This window comes from Lycorma delicatula, chromosome 4 (genome assembly GCF_047948215.1).
Source record: "Lycorma delicatula isolate Av1 chromosome 4, ASM4794821v1, whole genome shotgun sequence".
Lineage (NCBI taxonomy): Eukaryota > Metazoa > Arthropoda > Insecta > Hemiptera > Fulgoridae > Lycorma > Lycorma delicatula.
Window position 1 is genome coordinate 116,405,585 of NC_134458.1, and position 21,015 is coordinate 116,426,599.

At 27.5% G+C, this 21,015-nt stretch overlaps 1 protein-coding gene across 1 annotated transcript in view; it reads right to left on the reverse strand.

The window, feature by feature from the left end:
- Positions 1-2,112: 2,112 nt before the first annotated feature.
- The window catches only part of LOC142323800 (protein CNPPD1), a 33,563-nt gene continuing 14,660 nt past the window's right edge, over positions 2,113-21,015 (reverse strand). Inside the window, exons 4-6 of the mRNA XM_075364024.1 lie at positions 19,260-19,388; positions 14,027-14,194; positions 2,113-11,756 (exon numbers count right to left, since the gene is read on the reverse strand). Of these exons, the coding sequence (XP_075220139.1) occupies positions 11,145-11,756; positions 14,027-14,194; positions 19,260-19,388 (909 nt within the window). The 3' untranslated portion in view covers positions 2,113-11,144. The remainder of the gene's footprint in view (positions 11,757-14,026; positions 14,195-19,259; positions 19,389-21,015) is intronic.

Genomic DNA, 21,015 nt, shown 5'->3' on the forward strand with positions numbered 1-21,015 from the left:
AGAATTTTAAAGTAAATAATCAGCAAACACCAATTAGGCAAGATACAGATTGTAAAATTATCTACATACAGAAAACATGTGATATTATTTAAAGTTAAAATTATAGCAAATAATTTTTGCAAAGGACATTGTAGTAGACTTTTCCATCATAAATGTTCTGGAAACTCCTGTCCTTACTCAAAACTTTTAATTTTCAAGATCCTGCTATAAAGACCATTTATGTCCCACTCATTTTAAGCTAAACAGTATATTTCTATAGTAGACCATTTCATATATATTCTCCAAATGAAATCTCCATTAGGGTAACTTCTATTGAAGTTACCTTCTGATGATGGTAATTTTGACTTATTTCACCGATGCTATATAATTGCTGGTGAACTTTACACCATATTTATGTGTGCCTTCATCAATTTCAAGTGATGTAGGCCAAATTGAGAAACAGTCTAAATACTGAAATATCTTAAGAGTTTGTCTACATTTCAATAAAGTGTTATTTGTTGAGAGCCCTTCAACTCTTACCTCAATTGCACTATTTGTGGATTTTTGATAATTTGATTTACTCATGTTTAATTTTTCAAATTACATTGGCATGTTAAAAAGCATTCTGCTCAGTTGATTCAATAAAATTATTGTTGAATAGGTCTTTTTTCTTTTTCCTGTTTAGCCTCCGGTAACTACAGTTTAGATAATACTTCAGAGGATGATATATGTATGAGTGTTAATGAAGTGTAGTCTTGTACATTCTCAGTTCGACCATTCCTGAGATGTGTGGTTAATTGAAACCCAACCACCAAAGAACACCGGTATCCACGATCTAGTATTCAAATCCGTGTAAAAATAACTGGCTTTACTAGGACTTGAACGCTGGAACTCTCGACTTCCAAATCAGCTGATTTGGGAAGACACGTTCACCACTAGACCAACCCGGTGGGTTTGTTGAATAGGTCTGCTTTATTGGAATCTGTACTGCTCTATGCAATAACAGTTCTCAAAATACAGGTTAGATAATTTTTCAAATTAACATTGGCATGTTAAAAAGCATTCTGCCCAGTTGTTTCAAGGATGATAAAATTACCGATGAAAAGGTCTGCTTTCACTGGCTTTTAAATTTTATTCATCTGAATCCATTGCTACGATCCAGCATTAAAAGGCTTACTAATGTGTACACATGATAAAAAAGGTTTTCATCTCAAGATCCACCATTAAGAATAAACATAAGTGTATTCTACTTAATATGTTCAAAGGAGTGGTATTAGAATTTGAGCTCCAAGGCACATGATAATATTAAAATCCCCTACTTTTAAATGTGTAGACAGAATGAAAAAAATTGCAATGTCTTATCTTGAAAATTCAAATGTACAGATACAAATTACAAAAGTAGCCATATTCAGCCGGTGTACATATCTGGAAAATTATATAGTGTAACAAATTTTTAATAGAAAATTGATTTGATTTTTGAAGATGAATTTCTTAATTATAAACAAATAATTAGTGAATTATTATCAAAACCAATAATTTAATATCATCTCTTGAACATTAATTTGGGTAGTATGTAACCAGAATTGAAAAATGAACATTTTAGGGCTTCCATTTGGCAAAATCATATGCTTCGTTTCTTTTTTCCACTGTAATTTTGAGAGATCATACCACATGAGAGTACTCTTAACAATTTTAATAGTGAAATAATCTTGAGTTGTACAGATTTGTTTAAGACTTTTCATATTTTTCCCAAACAAGCAGTGTGTTGGGATTGGGATGATTTAATAATTTGTGTTTTTATGTATTTTCAGAACTAATTTATATCTTTGATTTTCAGACAGTAAACTTCAAATCTAATAATTTAGTATAAGCTGATTCAGACCGTTTTGAATTCCCACATTAAAAGGATTAATGGACTATCAAATTGGCCTCCAATTTTTTCTTTTAAACTGAAAAAAGCACAAGGTGCGACTTTCAATAAGGAGATAAATAATATAATATCTTATTCATGGAAACTGTTGTTCTAAAATTGGAGTAAAAACTATTACAAACACAAAATTTAATTACATGCAATTTTAACCACACTCCTCTCTTCTGCAATCAAGGAAAATAGGAAAAAACTTTACACAATCATTCATTCATTCACTTATTTATTTACTGATAAAACAATGATAATTAAAATAAACAAAAACAAAAATAAATAACCCTTTTAATTATCAAAGCAACAGTAATAATAAAATTGTAAATAACATGAAAGTAATAATAAGCTCTGATAAAATTAACAACCATGCATTTTATGAGTAAGTATGCATACTAGAGGCAATTAAAAAGAAATTATTTATAAACAATTTAGGCTAATAATTATTGTAACTAATCAGTAGTGAAAGTGTTTGATAAATAACATAAATTGTAAGTTAAAATTATAAAATAATGTAATAATTAGAATTTTTTATAGTATATTTGTTATTAAAACATTTTAGATTATAAAATGATAGAACCCCAATTAATTAGTATGCTACGCAATGGTAAAATTATGTTAAAAAAAATATCCAACACGATTCAATATAAAGTATTAAGTACCGAGCTGAATAATTCCTATATAAAAAAAAACTGCTACTTACCAGAAAAAGAGTAATTTATTAATTATTAATTGAGGTTCTATGTTATTTTGCTCATAACTATTCATAAATAATTACACATACAAGTTATAAAACATTATTCAATTAAACAGTTATAGTTACAATATTATGTGTTATCTGTATTCAAAATCATATCCATTTATTTCTACGCAATAAAAAATTATAAAAACAATTTAATTAGGAGTGTATGTATTTTTATAATCTAAAAAGAAAATACACCAATAAACACTAGACAAAACTACCTATTTTATAATTATTTTCATTCAAAATTAAGTAATATTTTTTTTTAAATGACTAATGTATATATTATTTATAAACTTTATAGAAAATATTTTACCATTATTTTAGGCTTTTTATCAGCATCATTATTATCTAGTTTAGTTCAGTCTCAAAATGTTCACTCATATCCAAGCAATAAAATTTACAATATTTAATAATTTACTTTTAAAAGAAAAATTAAATCCACAGGAAAATAATTATGTAACAAAGATCTGAAGACCCATTTCTTTTCTGTAATTTTTATTTTATCAGTTTAACTGTATTAGGAGCAATTTAACCTGAAATTAAGCAAAACTAGTTGTCTATTATTAAACATACAACCTGGTGTAAGGCAGTATTGTCTGAAAACAATATAAAAAAACTTAAACACTGATAAAAATGTACACACAAAAAAGTTAAACCACAAATGTATGCAAAGACATTTTTTTCAACCAGCAGAAATTGTTTTTTAGTTTTGATACTTATTACTATTTAAAATAAGATGTTCAATATTTCAGACCTTCTATTAACTATTATCACCACCAAATAAAGTAGGTTTTATTTTAAAAATAAAAAAAACAAAAATTAAGATTTTTAAGACTGAAAAATTTCAACTTATCAGACAACTGAAAACAGTTTTTTAAAATGCAAATATACTAAATGATATATTTATCAGGGAATTACCATTACATTAATCCACATCACACAGAAGATTACCACTTAATGAATGGTCAAATCACTTTATCTGGAAACCATCCATATAGTTATGACTGTGCAATAGCACCAAAATTATAGGAACAATAAAGTTCTAACTACTGTAATTTTATTAGACAATTTACTTAAATGATTTCCTTAATAAAACTGGAAAATAGGTGATAACCCAGATGAAATATCTTTATTTTCTTATGCATTATTGCGAAGGGGAGACACTAAAAACTTCACCTTATAACTCATAGTAATAAAATGCCATACTCAATGAAAAACTTATACAAATTATCCACAATTGAATCTCCAATATCAGTACACATAATTTGTGGGAAAAACTTGTATGAGGCTCAAATACTGTTTTAAAATAGTACTGGTCAAGTTTTATCATAGGTAATAAGCTTCACTAATCAATGATAAAGGTTTATTATCATAGATATCTGAAATTGGGTTTAATAAGTAGAAAAATAAAATAATAGTGAAACTATTTTATCTTGACATAAAATTTCTTCTTCTTTTTGGATAATTTTCTATAAAATACAAGCGTAACAAACAAACAACTTGTAATAAATAACTAACATCAACATAAAAAAGTATCTAAAAAAACCTTATTTGTATACTTATAACATGAAATGCTTTAAATAACCTAAAATAAATGTACCCACAATAGTTAATTTTTAAAATATTTGTATGTATTTGAGTGCATATATATATACTCGTATACATACATATTATATTTGGCAACTCTAAATTAAAGATAAAACAGCTTAATTTGTACCAATTAATTATAAATAATTTATATTTAACACACCCTGCATAAACAAAAAATTACAATTAAATCACACTTTCATTAAAATAACTTGAATTTAACATGAATAAAGTAACACTTTGAAGACTGGACAAAATTTGGGCCAGGTTTTAAACAGATTTTAGAAAATAAAAATTTTTTTATTGTACATTTTAGTAAAACATATATTTAAAAGATCAATCAAAAAACTAACCCAACTGTGATGAATTGTGGCTGTAGCAATAATAATATTTCACATTCAACTTCATATGCAAAGTTTTATTCAACTATTTTTTTGTTTTTTAGGGGTCGTTTTTATATGATATGACACACTCTAATTTCCTTTTTACAACAGCCATATGATTTAAAAAATTTATTTTACACAAAATGAAAATTACTAAAAAATTAATATTTTGTGATTGTGTTTAACTTCTCTAAGAGTACTTTTGTTGTTTTAACTTCTTCAGATTTCATTTTAGTGACTTGTAACAATACTGTGTGCAGGTGTACAAAATGACTTGGTCAGTGACATAAAAAACAATTCTTTGAAAGTTACAGAAAGCCAAAATAATAAGTGGCTGTACGTAAGGGAAAATGAAATTGCAAAAAGACTTTAAAAGCTGTTCCAGAGTGAGAGATTTGATCTGAGACAAGGAAATCCCAAGGAAAACAATGGAAATTATGTATAAAATGTATTATGTACCAACAGTAACATACACAATGGAGACATGGGTGTTGAACGAGAGAGACTGGAGTAGACTACAGGTTGGCGAGATGAAATTCCTGAGAAGTATAGGAGGAAAGACTACGATGGACAGAGTAAGGAATTAAGACATCTGAGAGGAGATTGGGATGGAAAGAATGAAAAAGATGGTGGAGGTGGTGGCTAGGACATATGTACAGAATAGATGCCGTAGAGATCCCAAGAGTGTGAGATAAAAAGAAAGAGAGAAAAAGGCCAGAGAACACCCACACAAAAGGTGGTTGGATGACGTGAAGGACCACCTGCAGAAGAAAGGCTTTTGATGGGAGGAAATTTGTAGAGAAGAGACTTGGAAGAACAGAGGGAAGTGGAGAGGCTAGTCAACATTTAGACCCACAATGGTGAAACAGGAGTGGCTATAGACAGATAAATAGATGCAAGATAATGGTCTAACTTTTTCCCCACTTTTTAATAAATAAGGAACAAATTTTATACAATGAACACAGTGTTAATGACTTGCATAATTTTTTTTAATTAGCTGTAACCAACATCAAATACACTAAAGAAACCCCATAAAGTAAGAAACAATAAAAAAAATTTCCAATTATTAAATATAATTTACGCCGCATTAAAATGTAGAATTTGTCTTTACTTGATGTAATGTTGCTATTATAAAAAAAAAACTTTTATTAAGATATCTAACAACTTGAATTCACTAGTTTGAATTAAAGAATTATTAAAATATGACTAGGACCATTGCACTTCAATGATCATTAATTTGATGTTTTATATGCATAATGAAAATTGAATTTCACTTTAAAAAGATCCTGCTTTGAAAAAAAAAATCAACAATTCTAAATAATAATACCATTGCAACTAATAGGATTAACCTTTTTGGGACTGGCGTCGTGCTTACGTGACTGCAGTAAGTTGTTCGCACAGACTATGGTTGTGTAAACTCGTTTTAGAACTTTATTGTTCGAGTACTATCACTGTGTTAATGTCACTAATATAATTCTTTCACTGACATGTCCTACAATCTACTGGCTAAGTTGTAGTACTCTATTGTAAGTTTTGTTGAACTCTATTATAAAATACGGTCGACTCATCATATTCGTGTCCACAATTTATTTCTTCTTGTTTATGTGGACAAATCACAGAATTTATGTAATAAGAGTAAAATAATTGAAATTTTGCTAAACAGAGTCAGGTGATGAATGAGAAAGCAAATGTTCAAGTGATACTTTTGAGGATCATATTAACATGTCTGCAAATGAGGCTAGTTTTAGTGGGTTTATTGTTAGTGAAACTGCATAAACTTCTAATAATATTAATCAACAAATACAGGAATTGAATCTGAACCCCAATTACAATTTCAAGTGAAACAAATCCACCAAATAAATAAGAAAAATTAACATGTGTATCTCAAGATAACTTAATAGGCTTAAGCCTACCAGATAGTGTAAATTGGACTAAAATTAAATTTAACTCCATTATGCATGACTTTGATAATTCTAATTCTGGCATAAAATAAGCAATTTTTAATAATGAATCCGATTTTTGTAGTTATTTTAAAACTTTAACGCCTGAAATTATTGAACATATAGTGAATGAAAAACATATATTACATCAAGCCTCTGAACAAACAAATCTTGCTCATTCAAATTTACAGTTTTGGAAACCAACCGACATAGATAAACTATAACATTTTTGAGTTTGACCATGCTTATGCCAAGAAATAAGAAAATTCTATAAAAGAGTACTGGACAATAGACAAGCTATTACATTCCCCAACATTTTCCTAAATGATGACTAAACAGATATTTGGACATTCTTAGTATGCTTCATCTTGCCAATAATAAAGATCAACCATCTGGCTTCCACCTTTTCAAAATTCAAGAATTATTAGATAAATTGAAAAATTTCTCAAATGCATTTTATCCTTTTCAAAATACAGTAACTGATGAATCCTTAGTTTTCTTCAAAGGAAGGCTTAATTTCAAGCAGTATATAAAAACTAGATGTAATGGTTTTGAAATAAAGCTATTTGTTTTATGTGATTGTGAAACTGGGTATGTCCTAATTTTCTTCTTTACACTGGTGGTGATACTCAAGTAGATAATATTCCGAAATTATAGTGACTACTCTAATGACATCTTATATGAATAAAGGCCAGACCTCTTTATACTGACAACTGGTATACCAGTCATCTAGATTAAAAAAAAAAAATTCCAGTGGAACCGTTTGACAGAACTTAAAATTGATGCCACCTCTCCCCAAAAAATGAAGATAGGTGAAAGAGTTAGCAAGTCTTGCGACAATGTGATGGTGGTGAAATAAATGGAGGGACAAAAGAGATGTTACAATGGTTGATACTGTACACAATGACAACAATGTTGACAACTTACAAGAAAGACAGAAAAACTCTAATACACAGAAACTGGCCTGCGTTATTGACTATAATGAAAACTTGGAGCTGCTGAGAAGTGACATGATGCTGAATTTGGTAGAATCTGTCCAAAAAATAATAAAATTATATAAATTATTTTTTCACTGTTGATATTGAATTGTTGAATGAACATAGTGTGTACATAGTTAAAACTGGGGAAAAAATAAGTTTGGCCGATTTTCAACAAGGGATTATTCGTCAGCTGTTAGAACAACGCCATGTTGGCAGAATTTTTTAATGTGGAGGATGTCAATCAAAAAATGAGCCGTCATTTTGGTTAACTGACAAGATATTTCCCTTCACTTGTTCCTAAAACCCTAACAGGAAAAATGCTATGAGAAAAATGTCACGTTTGCACTTATACTAAATTGGACCAAAAGATGAGGAGAGAATCACGCTATGTGTAAGTTCAATGTAATGTAGGGTTGTTTGCTTCTCTGTGCTTTGGAATTTATCACACAAAATAAAATTTTAGATTTGACTACAATAAAAACTTGGTATTTCTCTTTTCAATATTTTGTTAGTGAATCCAGAAATGATGTGACAAGTAAAATCTTGTTTATGTTAATAAAAATTATGTTTTAAAATTTGTTTACAAATAAAAAAAGTTTTAAATTTTAAATGAATTAAAATAATATATTCATTCCTAGAGATTGTGAAGTGATAAATCACATAGAGAATTACTACATAAAGTAGTAACTTTAATAAAATAACCTAGTCTGAGCATGAATTAGGATTTACATTAGTTCCAAAAAAGTTAAAATATCTATTTTTAACCAAATGACAACTATTTCTATTCCCAGGTTTGTAACTGGCCTGAAGTGCAAGGAAAATTAGTTTCTCTGAGAAAAATTAAATTGACATTAAAGAAACTTTAGAACAAGTTCTAGGAAACTATTATGAAACAGTGTAGCCTAATAGGAAATGACTATAAGCCTATCTACTATAAGATGAGAGTTGTCAATAGGCCATATAAATTAAAAGGTTATGGTGCATAAATATTTCCATTGAATGTACTAACACACCAGAGATTGTAGTTACAACAAACTATATAATTTCAAAATAATGGAATATACTATATAACAGCCATTCAAAAAATAAATAAATAAAGGATATTTCTCTGCATAAACATTAATTTCCTCAAGTGTTAAAGAAATATAACAAAAAATAATCAAGTAACAGATGAAAATATAAAACACTTATGGTACTCACCACAAACAAAATTAAATATAAATGAAAAAAAAAAAAACCACATGATTAATGTAGTAATAAACTGGCAAAGTATACGTATACACACACATAGAAACCTTTAATCATAATTATACTGAACCCATATGTTAAATAATAATACCCTTTAATAATCTATTTATATTTATGTGGATCAACCTGCATCATAATTTAAACGTAAGGTTATGAAGAACCCTGTAATCAGAAACCAGATTTAAATTCTTTTATTTTACTAACTAAGAAAACTATGTACTTTTATTATTATATATAATATTATTCAATTTAAATTCATTCAAGTAAATTTATATACATATCAATATTTTATAATAAATTTTTATTACAAAAAATTATTTTTTATAATAAATTTATCTATAAATACAAATAGAGTAAATCAATTCCTTAAAAGAGAGAACTTGTTTCTTTGGTTATTGTTACACAATGATGAAAAATGAGAATTTCTGATAAGAGAAATGAGGCAGTACAAAATTACAGTTTACATGAAAAAATTGTGAGAAGCAATCTTCTATACAAAAACAGCATTAAATTACGTACAGATCAGAAAGTTCAGTTAAGTTTTTCTTATGCAATAATATATATATCAATCGTACTTATCTGATCTTTAATAAATTTGAAACAAATAAACAACATAACAAATTTTTATATAACTAGTTTTAACAGATATATGTATGTATGTAATAAATATATGCAACTTATGTATAATTTCTAATATTATAAAATAATGAATATTCCATGACAATACAAAAAATATATGGGAAAAATTTCCATTGAGGAATATAATTTAAAATTATTTCAAAAGACATCATAAGGGAATTATATTAATATGAAAATCTTCAAATAATGAAAAATATGATGTGGATATGAAAACACATTAAACATTTATTATAAAAAAATTCTTAACTATTTTGAGTATTCTTTTCCTCATAGAAATGTTATATAAGTATTACAGGTAGATTATACTTCAGTAAATATGTTAAGATTTGCATAATAATAGTTAAGTCAATTTTAAAATTTGTTTGCTCTTCCTATTTCTTTTGAAGTCAATAGGTTTTAAAGTCATATTGGTTATCTCATAAAATTATGTAGCTTACATTAAATTATTAGTCATAACTCTACTGGCTACCAATAGAGTTGATAAAAAATTAAGAGAACCCAAAAGAACTCAAACTGTGGGGATGCATAAATAATTGTTGAAAGTGGGCTCAAGAAATTTTCTTATAATGTGATAAAAATACTACTACACACATATTATATTACGTATTAACAACTTTTTTTTTAATACAGTATATACAGTTAATTTAACTTAAAAAAAAGTTAAATTATCATCATTCATTTATGTATACAAAATAGTTCATTATGTAACTAATTAAATAATAATACACAAAAAAAATCTAAAGACATCTAAAACAATAATCTTTCAATAATAATTAAATATAATTCAGTAAAACTTAAAAGGTTGATCCACTTTAACCAATAAGTATAACTTAAAAAATTATTCTTTCTCAAACTTGTTAATTCTGTAGAACCCTTAGATGGTAAGAGCCTTTCAAAGAACAATAAATAGGAGTTGACAAACTATTTATTTAAATTTATTTTTAACTAGAGATATAGTAAAACCTTTTTAAATGATAATATGACATTTAAAATTTTGATATTACTTTTATGATTGAATTATGAAGGACAGAATATTTATTCTGATTGTATTTATCAATATCAAAGCTTAAAAATATTGCTCCTTGTATCTCAGCAATAGTCCATTATTGATGAATATTGGCTAACAAATTAAAAAATAAAACTTTCACTAAAATAACTCTTTAAATATATTTTCTAACAGTTTCATTTTATAAAAAAAATTTTATAAAGATAATAAAGAAAAGTTAACTTAAAAAAAAAATTATCATAAAACAAATCATTAAGAATTTTTTAAACCAAAGTTTATGGAGGTAAATGAGGGTTCTCAGATTTTAAATCCTGCTAACTTGAAATTTTTCCAATATATATACAAACAAGCTTCAAATATATGCGATGAATTAAACTAAATAATTTTTACATAATTTGTATATAAAAATATCTATCACATTTAATACTGTGAAAAATGTATTTAAAAAAAAAACTATTAACAGTTTTCTAAAAAATTAATATGCAATTTAAAAAATTGTATGGAAATATAAATTCAAACTATAAAACCTGTAACTTCTTAAAAAATGTTTAAAAAGCCATCATTAATTTCCTTAAAGTGCAACATAAAACCAATACATAAGTAACAGTTCCACAGAATATTGTATGAGAATCACTGATATAAGTAAAATAATTTAATAAAGTCAATCAAAAATAAAGAAAGAAAAAATTATTTGTAATTATGCATAAATATATAATAAATTAATGCGTAACATCAACTGGAGGTAAATTCACAGGAGAAGTAGATGAAGTAATAGAATTGATAAAAAAAATACTATTGAACCACTTAATAGGACCAGCAGTATTAAAAACACTGACAGAATTAGTAGAAGTAGATATAGACTCTTGTTTGTCGATAAAATAATTCATTAACAAAGTCTTAGAATTTACTTTTTCAGTTTCCATGGCGACCATTAATACCTTCATCATATCCATCACACTTGATCTGTTGTTATTATTATTACTATTACTAACATTATCATCATCAAATCTAGATGATGAATCATATTTATCCATAAAATCATAATAAGAATCATTATTATCCGCAGATTTTACTGAATCATACAACAGTGATGGTGAATGAGATGATAGATGTATAAACAGATCATTAATCTCCAACAGATTATTCATAAAACAAGTTGAGTTATTGATATTTAAACTATGATCAGTCGGTATAATAGATGAAATAATAGGTTGTGTTTGTGTATGTAATTGTAAGATCGATGCAGGCAAAATTACTTGAGATGCTATCATTGCAGAGCCAACTAATGTCATAACACTGGCAGTATAACTAGTTAAACAAACAACTGATACCTAAAAAAAAAAAAAAAATTTAATACATTTCTAACTTTTCTTAAGATCTTAATATAAACATAATTTTTACTTTTTCAAAAAACACTGATTTTTTAAAATAAAATTTAGTAAAAAACACAAAGTGGCATTTAAGGAGGGAAAGCCATGGTTGACTTTTGATTATCTGGCAAATGAAAGAAGGCACCTGAAACTGAATTTAAAAATTTTGCAACTACACCTACAAAAAATTACAATAAAAGTAAATTTAAATTATTTATGCTGTATTATATTTTATTAAAACTCAACAAAAATAAATAATTATTTGTTTCCAGAAAAATTTAATTTTATATCCTGTTTTATGATACGCGCAATTTTCAAGTTCAACAATGTTGGTCAAATTATTCTTTAAACTACTAATTAACATATGAACTTCCATCTTTAACCCTAATTAAATTTCAGATCACTTTTGCAATCTTAAAAAGAAATCCAAGAAGGTATTTTTTAAATTGAAAGTAGTAGATTCATGGGAAAGTACATTTAATATGTTCTTTGCCTTTGTAAACTGCAGCCTACTCCAACAAAGATTAACAGTCTAAGTTAATAAACCAGCTTATTTATTGAACAATAAATATTTTGCTTTAAACAGATATTAAGACCATACTAGCTGATGAAAGTAATATATATTTTGTAATGCTGAGAACTAGAAAAGATAAATGTAATTTTTATATTAATAATTGTTAAGATTTATTTTAGTGCCATTTATTTTACTGCATTTATGGAGATATTACAACTATGGTTTAAACAAAATAACATTATTATTCTTTGATTAATTAGTTTCAGTGACAATATTATAATCAGTAAGAAAAATAAGCAGAATATTACATGTCTTTATAACAAGTATGATTATAACATTACTACACGTATTATATTATTTCTATAAATATTAAATTAAAAATTGTAACAGCTCAAATTTGAAAATTTTCTTGATAGCTATACTGTAATTTTTACACTAAAAATAAACTGCCTTTCATTAAATGAATGAAACACCAGTAATGTTACTTCTGCTTTAATGACAAAACAAAAAAAAGAAGAAATATTATAAGAAAAGTATTTAATTTTAGGCAACATACCAAATGGTAAAAAAACAATTACAGGTAAAGAAGAAAAAAGAAATTAAAGCTGATTTGGCTAACATGTACAATTCAGTCATTGTCAGTTTACATTGATTTTTCATTATGGAAAGATAACTTTAACTCAAAAGAAAAAATACAGCAGATTCAGAATGTCAGAAATTAGAAGACTGCAGAGAAACTGTTTTTATAAACTTGTTATATACCGCTTAAAATCTGTATGTAATAATGACCAATTATATAGATTTTAAGTTACTTGTCAGTTAATGTCACACTTAATTTATTTCTTTTAATAAGGACACTGATAAAAAAGTGGAACACTAAAAAGTTTGAAAGCTTATTATTCCTCCCAAGTACTACACACAATTTGTATATATAATGTTAATTAGATGAGATTAGAGTGAAGAAAGCATTATGGTGTGTTGATAATCTAAGTAAAAATTCCATGTACTGAACTTCATACCCATGTATGATATCAACATAACCTAACCAAACAAAACCAACACTCGCTAACCTCATCTAACTTGATAAATTTTTTTCAAATCAAGATTTTTAAGGTTTTATAAATTTGTAACAATAGTTTTTGGTAAAAAAAAAGGATGAAAAAATGAGAAATAGGTGGTGACCAGATGACCAACAAAATAAATTAGGTGGGATGCTAACCGACAAGTACTAATTTTAATTTTCATATTTGTAGAATGTAAAACAGAGTAATTTTTATACTTAATCTGTCTTAAAGCCAACAGCTTTTCTTTAAATGAACTGCAACTTACAATATAAGAAAAAAATGAACTTCAGTATTTCATAAAAATCAATTTTTTTTTTCTTCTACAAAGTAGTTATAAGACAATTCTTCAAAGTTAAAACTTTCTCTTTTAAGACATGTTCAAATTTTATCAAACTCCTAGAAAGAAATGAAGTGGAAATGTCTGAACCCATAGGAAAATTCATTTCTAGTGGCCACCTGAAGCAATCTAATTTTCAAGGAAGGTTTCAGATTTAGGAAAGAGGGAATCAAGGATAAGAAAAAGAGGGAAATGAAGAGATTAATCCTTCAAATAGCGTGTAGGGATTGATAAAAAAAGTAATTTATCATCTTGTACAGTTTCAAATATTACTTACTATTCTAATAATAAAAAATATAATAATTTTCTAACATACCACAACAAGAGTATGAGCTAATGACCAAGCATCAACCAAGTCTAACAAGGTAACCAGTTCAGTATATGAGAACCAACCTCTACGACGACCTTCTCTTCTAGCAACTTCACGTTCAATACCCTTTAATCCAGTCCAAAATGCAGTCTCATTAACAAAAACTTCCCAATTCTGAAAAAAGTATCAACTTTTATTCATAAAACTATTCATTTTTTTATATGTATTAGTGCAGCTTATGTTAGAATTATATCAGTAAAGAAACTTATCATTTATTTTTAATTATCTGTTTATTTTATTACATTATTAAGCATCAGCATGTTCTATTTTTACTTACCAATTCTTATTTTTTTTTAATTTATTTTTAAACAGATTTTTCATTTTAAAATAAATTTTTCATATTAGAGATTTGGGTGTACAATGACTCATGACGTCATTGAACTCAATTACTCATGAAGTCAGGACTCCATATTATTCATGCTGTGTAATGTATTAAATTTATGACTAATAATGATGATTGAGCTAACCAATTAAAAAAAAAGAAAGAAATAATTAGAACTACTACGGCTTTAGCAATGTTCTAAGAGATGCAAAAAAAATTAAAGAGATAAAAAAATTGAAAGCAGTGAAATATGGTTAATTTTTAATCTTTACTAGCTTATGAAAAAATATACAGCAAAACTTACTACCACATTAGATTTTAATAAATGTGCACTTCATTGTGTAGTTAACAAATTTTCCTTGGCAGAAAAGTGCATATCTCCTGTAAATAAACTGAAGATCGAACTGGAATGGGACAGAATTTTTAAGTGGGGATTAAGTATTTGATCAGTTTGGTAGGAAACAAAGAAACATTTGAGATCGGCTTAAAATAAACAGGTTTAAATTGAATCTAATCTATCAGTTTTAATAATTTAAATTCTTTGTCAAACTATAGGAATGAGAGTAAGGCAACTGTAAATACGAATGACAAAATTTATACACATAGCTCCCCAAATTAAAAGAATCCTTCAACCAGTAAATTAAGGTATCCTGTCAAATTAAAGGATTATTCTACTACAAGTCATATCAGAATTAACAATATCTCAAAAGATTCAAAATTTATCCTACACTCTAGTGGAGAGATAGGCTTCATTCAGGGCACATTAGCATCTGGAAATTAAATCAGGATTACAATGAGTTGAACTTTGAGTGACTGAATGAAAAGTTAATATAAAATCTCCCTTTTCAAAGTGTTGTTTTGGTTTTAGACAATGCCCCAATCATAATAAGGAACATTTGAAAGCTTAGAGTTTTAACTGTCTGAAGTAAGAAATGCAGGAGTGGTTAAGAAAGAAAAATATTTCTTTCAAAAACCATATTAAAATGAATTAATTTAATTATGAGGATAACACAAATAGAAAAAATACTGAAAGAAATAGGACATTCCCTCAACCACCTGGACCTGAATTTCACCAAAATTATGCGAGATGTGAAGGATTGGGTTGAGACTATAAAATTACGTTCAATATTGAAAAAAAAAAAAAAGTGAAAGGAAGAAGTTTTCTTTATCCAAGAAGTGAGCTAGAGAAAAAATTGAAGAGGAATACACGAAAGCTTTAGATCCATTGTGATGATATGAATTGATTTTGTTATTTCCATTTCAAAACACGTAAACAAAAATGTCTGTACATTCTTAATTACAAAACTGAATATGTATTTTCAGATTGTGATATATATCACTGCATTTAATTCACTTCTATTAGCTTACAAAATTAATAAACTATACAAAAAAACTATAGATCAACTGTTAATACTCCCAACTTATGAAATAAAAAATTTCTGAAATATTTAATTTTTAAATTCAATTTTGAAATGAAAGAATTTAATTTCTTTTATAAATCTTAATCTCCAAACACTACTATGAAATATATTTTTTACTTTATTCTTAATCCTATTTTTATTTATTTTGAGTAGTTAATTCTATTTCTACAGTTTTTTTTCTGTATTAAAATCATTTTTAACATGGTTTAAAAATATTTTTTTCTGCTATGTTTTGGTCTTTTTTTATTTTAAATAAAAGTAAAAATCTTTAAAGTATAATTGTTTTTTAGAAGACTTACATTAATTTTCTTGAAATTAAATTACTATACAAAGTTTTATCTTTTTACTGGCAATTTAATAAAATAAATTTATATCAAAACTGAAGAGAAGTGTTTTAAGATTGCTTTTTTTGGCTTCACAGTTTACAAGACTAGTTAACCCAATGTTTAATTTTTTAGGTAGTATTTTCAAAACATAAATAAGCCAATTACAGTTAAGATTCTTACAGCATTTCCTATTGGTGTTTTTCAGTATATTTTCTCAGTTTATGACTCCCAATTTTGCAGTAAAATTTTTCACTAAATGTAAGAGAAAAAAAAAACAGTTTCTGGATCTATAATCATAGCAACAGTTTTTTTTTTTTTTATATATGAGGTCTGTTCAGAAAATAACCGAACTTTATTTTTTTAATCTTTATTATTAGTTTTACAGATTATTGGTCCTTGTCCCCTTCAAAGTACTCCTATCACACTCTTTTTTCAGCGGTGTTTTCACTTTGCAAAGCAGTCCTAGGTAGCTGCATTTGAAATGGCCTTTAAGGTTAAGATGAATTTGCTTTAATGTCATCAATAGTCTGACATTTTACTTCCATCAATAATTTTTATTTTAGAAATAAGAAAAAAATTGCAAGAAGCCAGATCTGGCAAGTAGGGAGTTTGAGGGAAGACAGTCATCTGATTTTTGGCACAAAGCTGAGTGTCCAGGTGTATTGTCATAGTGAAGGAACTAGGAGTTGTCTTGCCACAAAATTGGTCTCTTTTTGCGGATTTTTTCATGTAAAAGTTGTAAAACACCTTAGTACGCACAGTTTACTGTTTCACCTTGAGGCAAGAATTCACAATTTCATTAAAATCGAAAAAAAAAAGAGCATCACTTTGACATTGGATTGAGACTGATGTGCTTTCTTAGGGCGTGGAGATCCTTTGCCAGTCCATTGTGAAGATTGAATTTTTGTTTCAATTTTGTAGCCATAAACCCAGCTTTCATCTCCCAGCACGATCCTTTGCATGCATGTGTTCTATCATAAATGACTTGTTCAAGAAGTTGCTGAAAAATGTTGACTATGTTCTTTCTGCTGTTCGGTTATCAAATAAGAAACAAACTCTGCTGTAACTCATGCATGTTCAATTTTTCAGTCAAAATGTCATCGTATGATACAATTGCTAACCTCTTTCAGATAAATTATTTGATCAATTTTTTTACGCTTTATTATGTATATGTAATTCACTTCACAATCTACAAAAAATTCATCAATTTTGCAAATTAATAAAAAAATGTAGTTGACAACACTTTAATTCTGAAATTTTTATTAAATTACTGTATAAATTATAATTAAGTTACTCATTGGGACTGGTAAAATGACAATTTTCCCCAACCACTGGATCATTCAGCATGGACCTGATAACAGTGTGTGTTTATTTGTCAGTTCACCTGATCTGACCCCACGTGATTCTTTCCTTTGGGGTTTAATAAAGGATCTTTCATATGTGCCTCTGCTACTTACTGATCTACCCAATTTGAGGGAGGATTGTCATTTTCATTATGTTAGAATGGTGGTAAAGGCTTGGGAGAAACTCTCTTATTAGTTGGATATGTGCCACATGAAAAAAGGTGCTCACATTGAACACTTGTATAGAAAATTGTAAGATTTACTCTTTCAGCTTATTTGCAATTCGTTATTGTAAGTCAAAGTTAAGAGATATTAAATAATTTTGATATGTTTTCACACACAAATATATTACAGAAAAGATATATAAAAAGCAGAGAATAAAGTACCATGATAGTTTTACAAAATTGCAGCAAGATAATAACAGAGATTATTAATAGTCTTCTCCTAGAATACAATTACATAAATAAAATGGTAGAAAAAATTAGATAGGATTTAAGGGGAATATTTAAAATTAAATGTTATGAATGTAATAAAATTTATATTGTTAAAACTAACCGATCTTTAAAAAAATATTTATGGAACATTATAATGCTTACAGAAACAGAAAGTATGTCCAATATGGCCTACCATTTGTTACAATGTAGACATAGTATTACTGATTATAAGAATAATTTAGAAATTTTTGGTAATTTATAATAACAATAAAAAAAATGAGCATACTTGAAAAATATTATACTTATAAATTTAAAGAAAAGAATGAAATGATTAACCAACAATCGTTTTTGAAGATGATGTTTTAATTAAAGACATAAAGGGTTGTAGCAGTTAGCAACAGTGTTTATGAACATAGTTGTGACATTTTAAATTTACATCATTCCAGTAGGCGGGATCCCCCACCATCAGTCGAAAGTCAATTATTGGTATTAGTTTTTTAGGTTTTTTCTTCTGTGTTTGGTGGTTAAGTTGTTGTTTTTTGAATTTAACTGGTATAATGGTCAGCATGTTGAATTATTTTACTAAAATTAATCTTTTTAAGATTCATATTATTCCTCTGTAATGTTAAATTAAATCTAAATTTTATTAAATAAACCACCTAGTGTAGAATATTGAGATAAGACACATATCTTACCTTAATTTTTCATGAAAGTGCTTTTGTGGAATCCCGCATCCTGTCATGATTGAAATAATTCTTGCATAAAAAAAATTTAAAAATATTTTAAAATTATTATACATTTTATTTCTATTTTTTTTACTTTTAAGTTTTTATTATGCAATAATTAAATTATTTCAATCATGACTAAGGATGTCGTATCCGTGAAAGTACTTTCATAAAAAATTAAGGTAACATATGTCTTACCTCAATATTCTGTACTGATTTATTTAATAGAATATATAAAATAAAAGAAACATTTAGCAGTACGTTGTGCTTCAGTCTTCAGTTCCCCAAGTGAATAAATAATTTATGAAATTACTTATTAAACTAATTTTTTTATCACAGGAAATTATGGCAAAGAAGAATGAGTGCTTAAGGTACATAATGATACAGATTTACTGCGATCCATGTTAGGTCTATGAATTTATCATCTTCACAGATTTAAAAACAATATAAATTGTTTGTAACAAAATTTTTAATCAATAATAAAAAAATAATTCCTTTTCCTAATAATAAAAAGAAAGATGCTTATATCATATATTTACTTTTCAAGTCTATTAATAACTTTTGTCATAAACTACAAGTATTTTGGGCACAAAATAATTATTACTTACAATAGCATTAAGGAAGTCTTTTTCATATCGATTTATTTCATGTACATCTATACCAGCAGAATGGGCCCATTCATCGTTAAACACTTCATCTTCTTCACCATCATCATGTAGAAATTTACTGGCAACCATCTAAAACAATAGAATAAATAAAAAATATAAAATAAATTATAAGTGACTTAAGTGAGAATCATTATCAAAGACAAAGAGAGACAAATGAGTAATTAAAGAGAAATAACCAATAATTACAGTATATTTAATTTGCTGGATTTTTCATTCCTGTGAGCCCTCTTGTGTGCAAATGATTTAACATAAAAAACTTAAATATACAAGGGTCTATCAAACATAAACTTGATTTTTATCTTCATGGCTAATACACAAAAATGAATGGTTTGGGGTGGATAGATAATAATGGTGGTGATGTGGGGAGGGAAGGACAGTCCAGCCACCTCAGCATTAGCATCTCTCTGAACCAGTAATATCATGTCAGAGCAAGAGATTCCATTATTGACTATGCACTGTATTATAGTGAATTTTCTCATGAATGAGGATGGAAAACCCTCTGAAATTTTGAATAGGCTGTAGGAGGAATTTGGGGATATGACACTATCACATATCCAAGTCTACAGCTGGGCCAGCAAACTTAAATGAGGGCATGAAGCTGAAGAAAATTAAGTTACGATAGACTTTCAGTTCAAATGTGATGGACGGCATTTGATTGATCTGTGACCTCATAAAAGACAATCGGCTTCTTACAGCTGATGAAATTGATTTGTAAGCAGGTATTAGTCATGGAAGTGTCCATTCCATTGTTACAAAGCACCTTTGGTTTCATAAAATCTGTTCAAGTGGATTCCAATTCTATTGACAAAAAATAAGAAACAGACCCAATAGGAAACTGCCAAATGCTTTTGAACTGATTTAAATAAAGGAAATATTTTTTGCATTGAAATGTCACATGTGATGAAACATGGGTTCATCACTATACTCCTGAGTTGAAATTGGAAAGTCTAGATTGGCATAAATGTGTATAATCTTCTCCTCAGAGGTGAAATGCATCTGTCAGCTGGAGAAGAGTCCTTACAATCAGCTTTTGGGACTATAAAGGCATTGCTCATGAATTTTCTCCACGAATGTCATACTGTGAATGCTACACAGTCCTGCTAGCTCTCTCTTGTAAAAAGTGAGATCTACCTACAGGAACAAAAGGCATCATCAGCCAAAAATATGATTCTCCTTCATAACAATACCAGGCCTTGGATAGCCATTAGCACTCTGGATAAAAAGAATCAAATTTACTGGGAGACTTTTTCTCGTACATTCTAGATTTATCCCTCAATGATTTTTTTGTTTGGGCCATAGAAAAAGGACTGGAAGGCCATCAATCCCAGAGCAATAATGAAGTACAGGAATTCATGCACAAAATTGGCTAATAATATGTTCTCAAACTTTTTATGAAGAAGGAAACCACAAACTCCCCACATCTTGGGGAAAATATAAAGAACTTCAAGGAGTCTACAAAGAAAAACAATTAATATGCTTTCTATTTTTATTCTGTACTATTAAAGTTTAAAATCAAAAGTCAGTTTATATTTGAGACATTTGCACAACAAAATATGCATTATTACTGTTAAACATCGTAATACTACTGCACAAAAATTTAAGGTTGTTCTCTTAGTTGTGGTTAATTAAAATAAATTAGTTCTGTAAGAAACACATCTTCTAACTTATCTGAAATAACATGTTACTAAATAGCTTG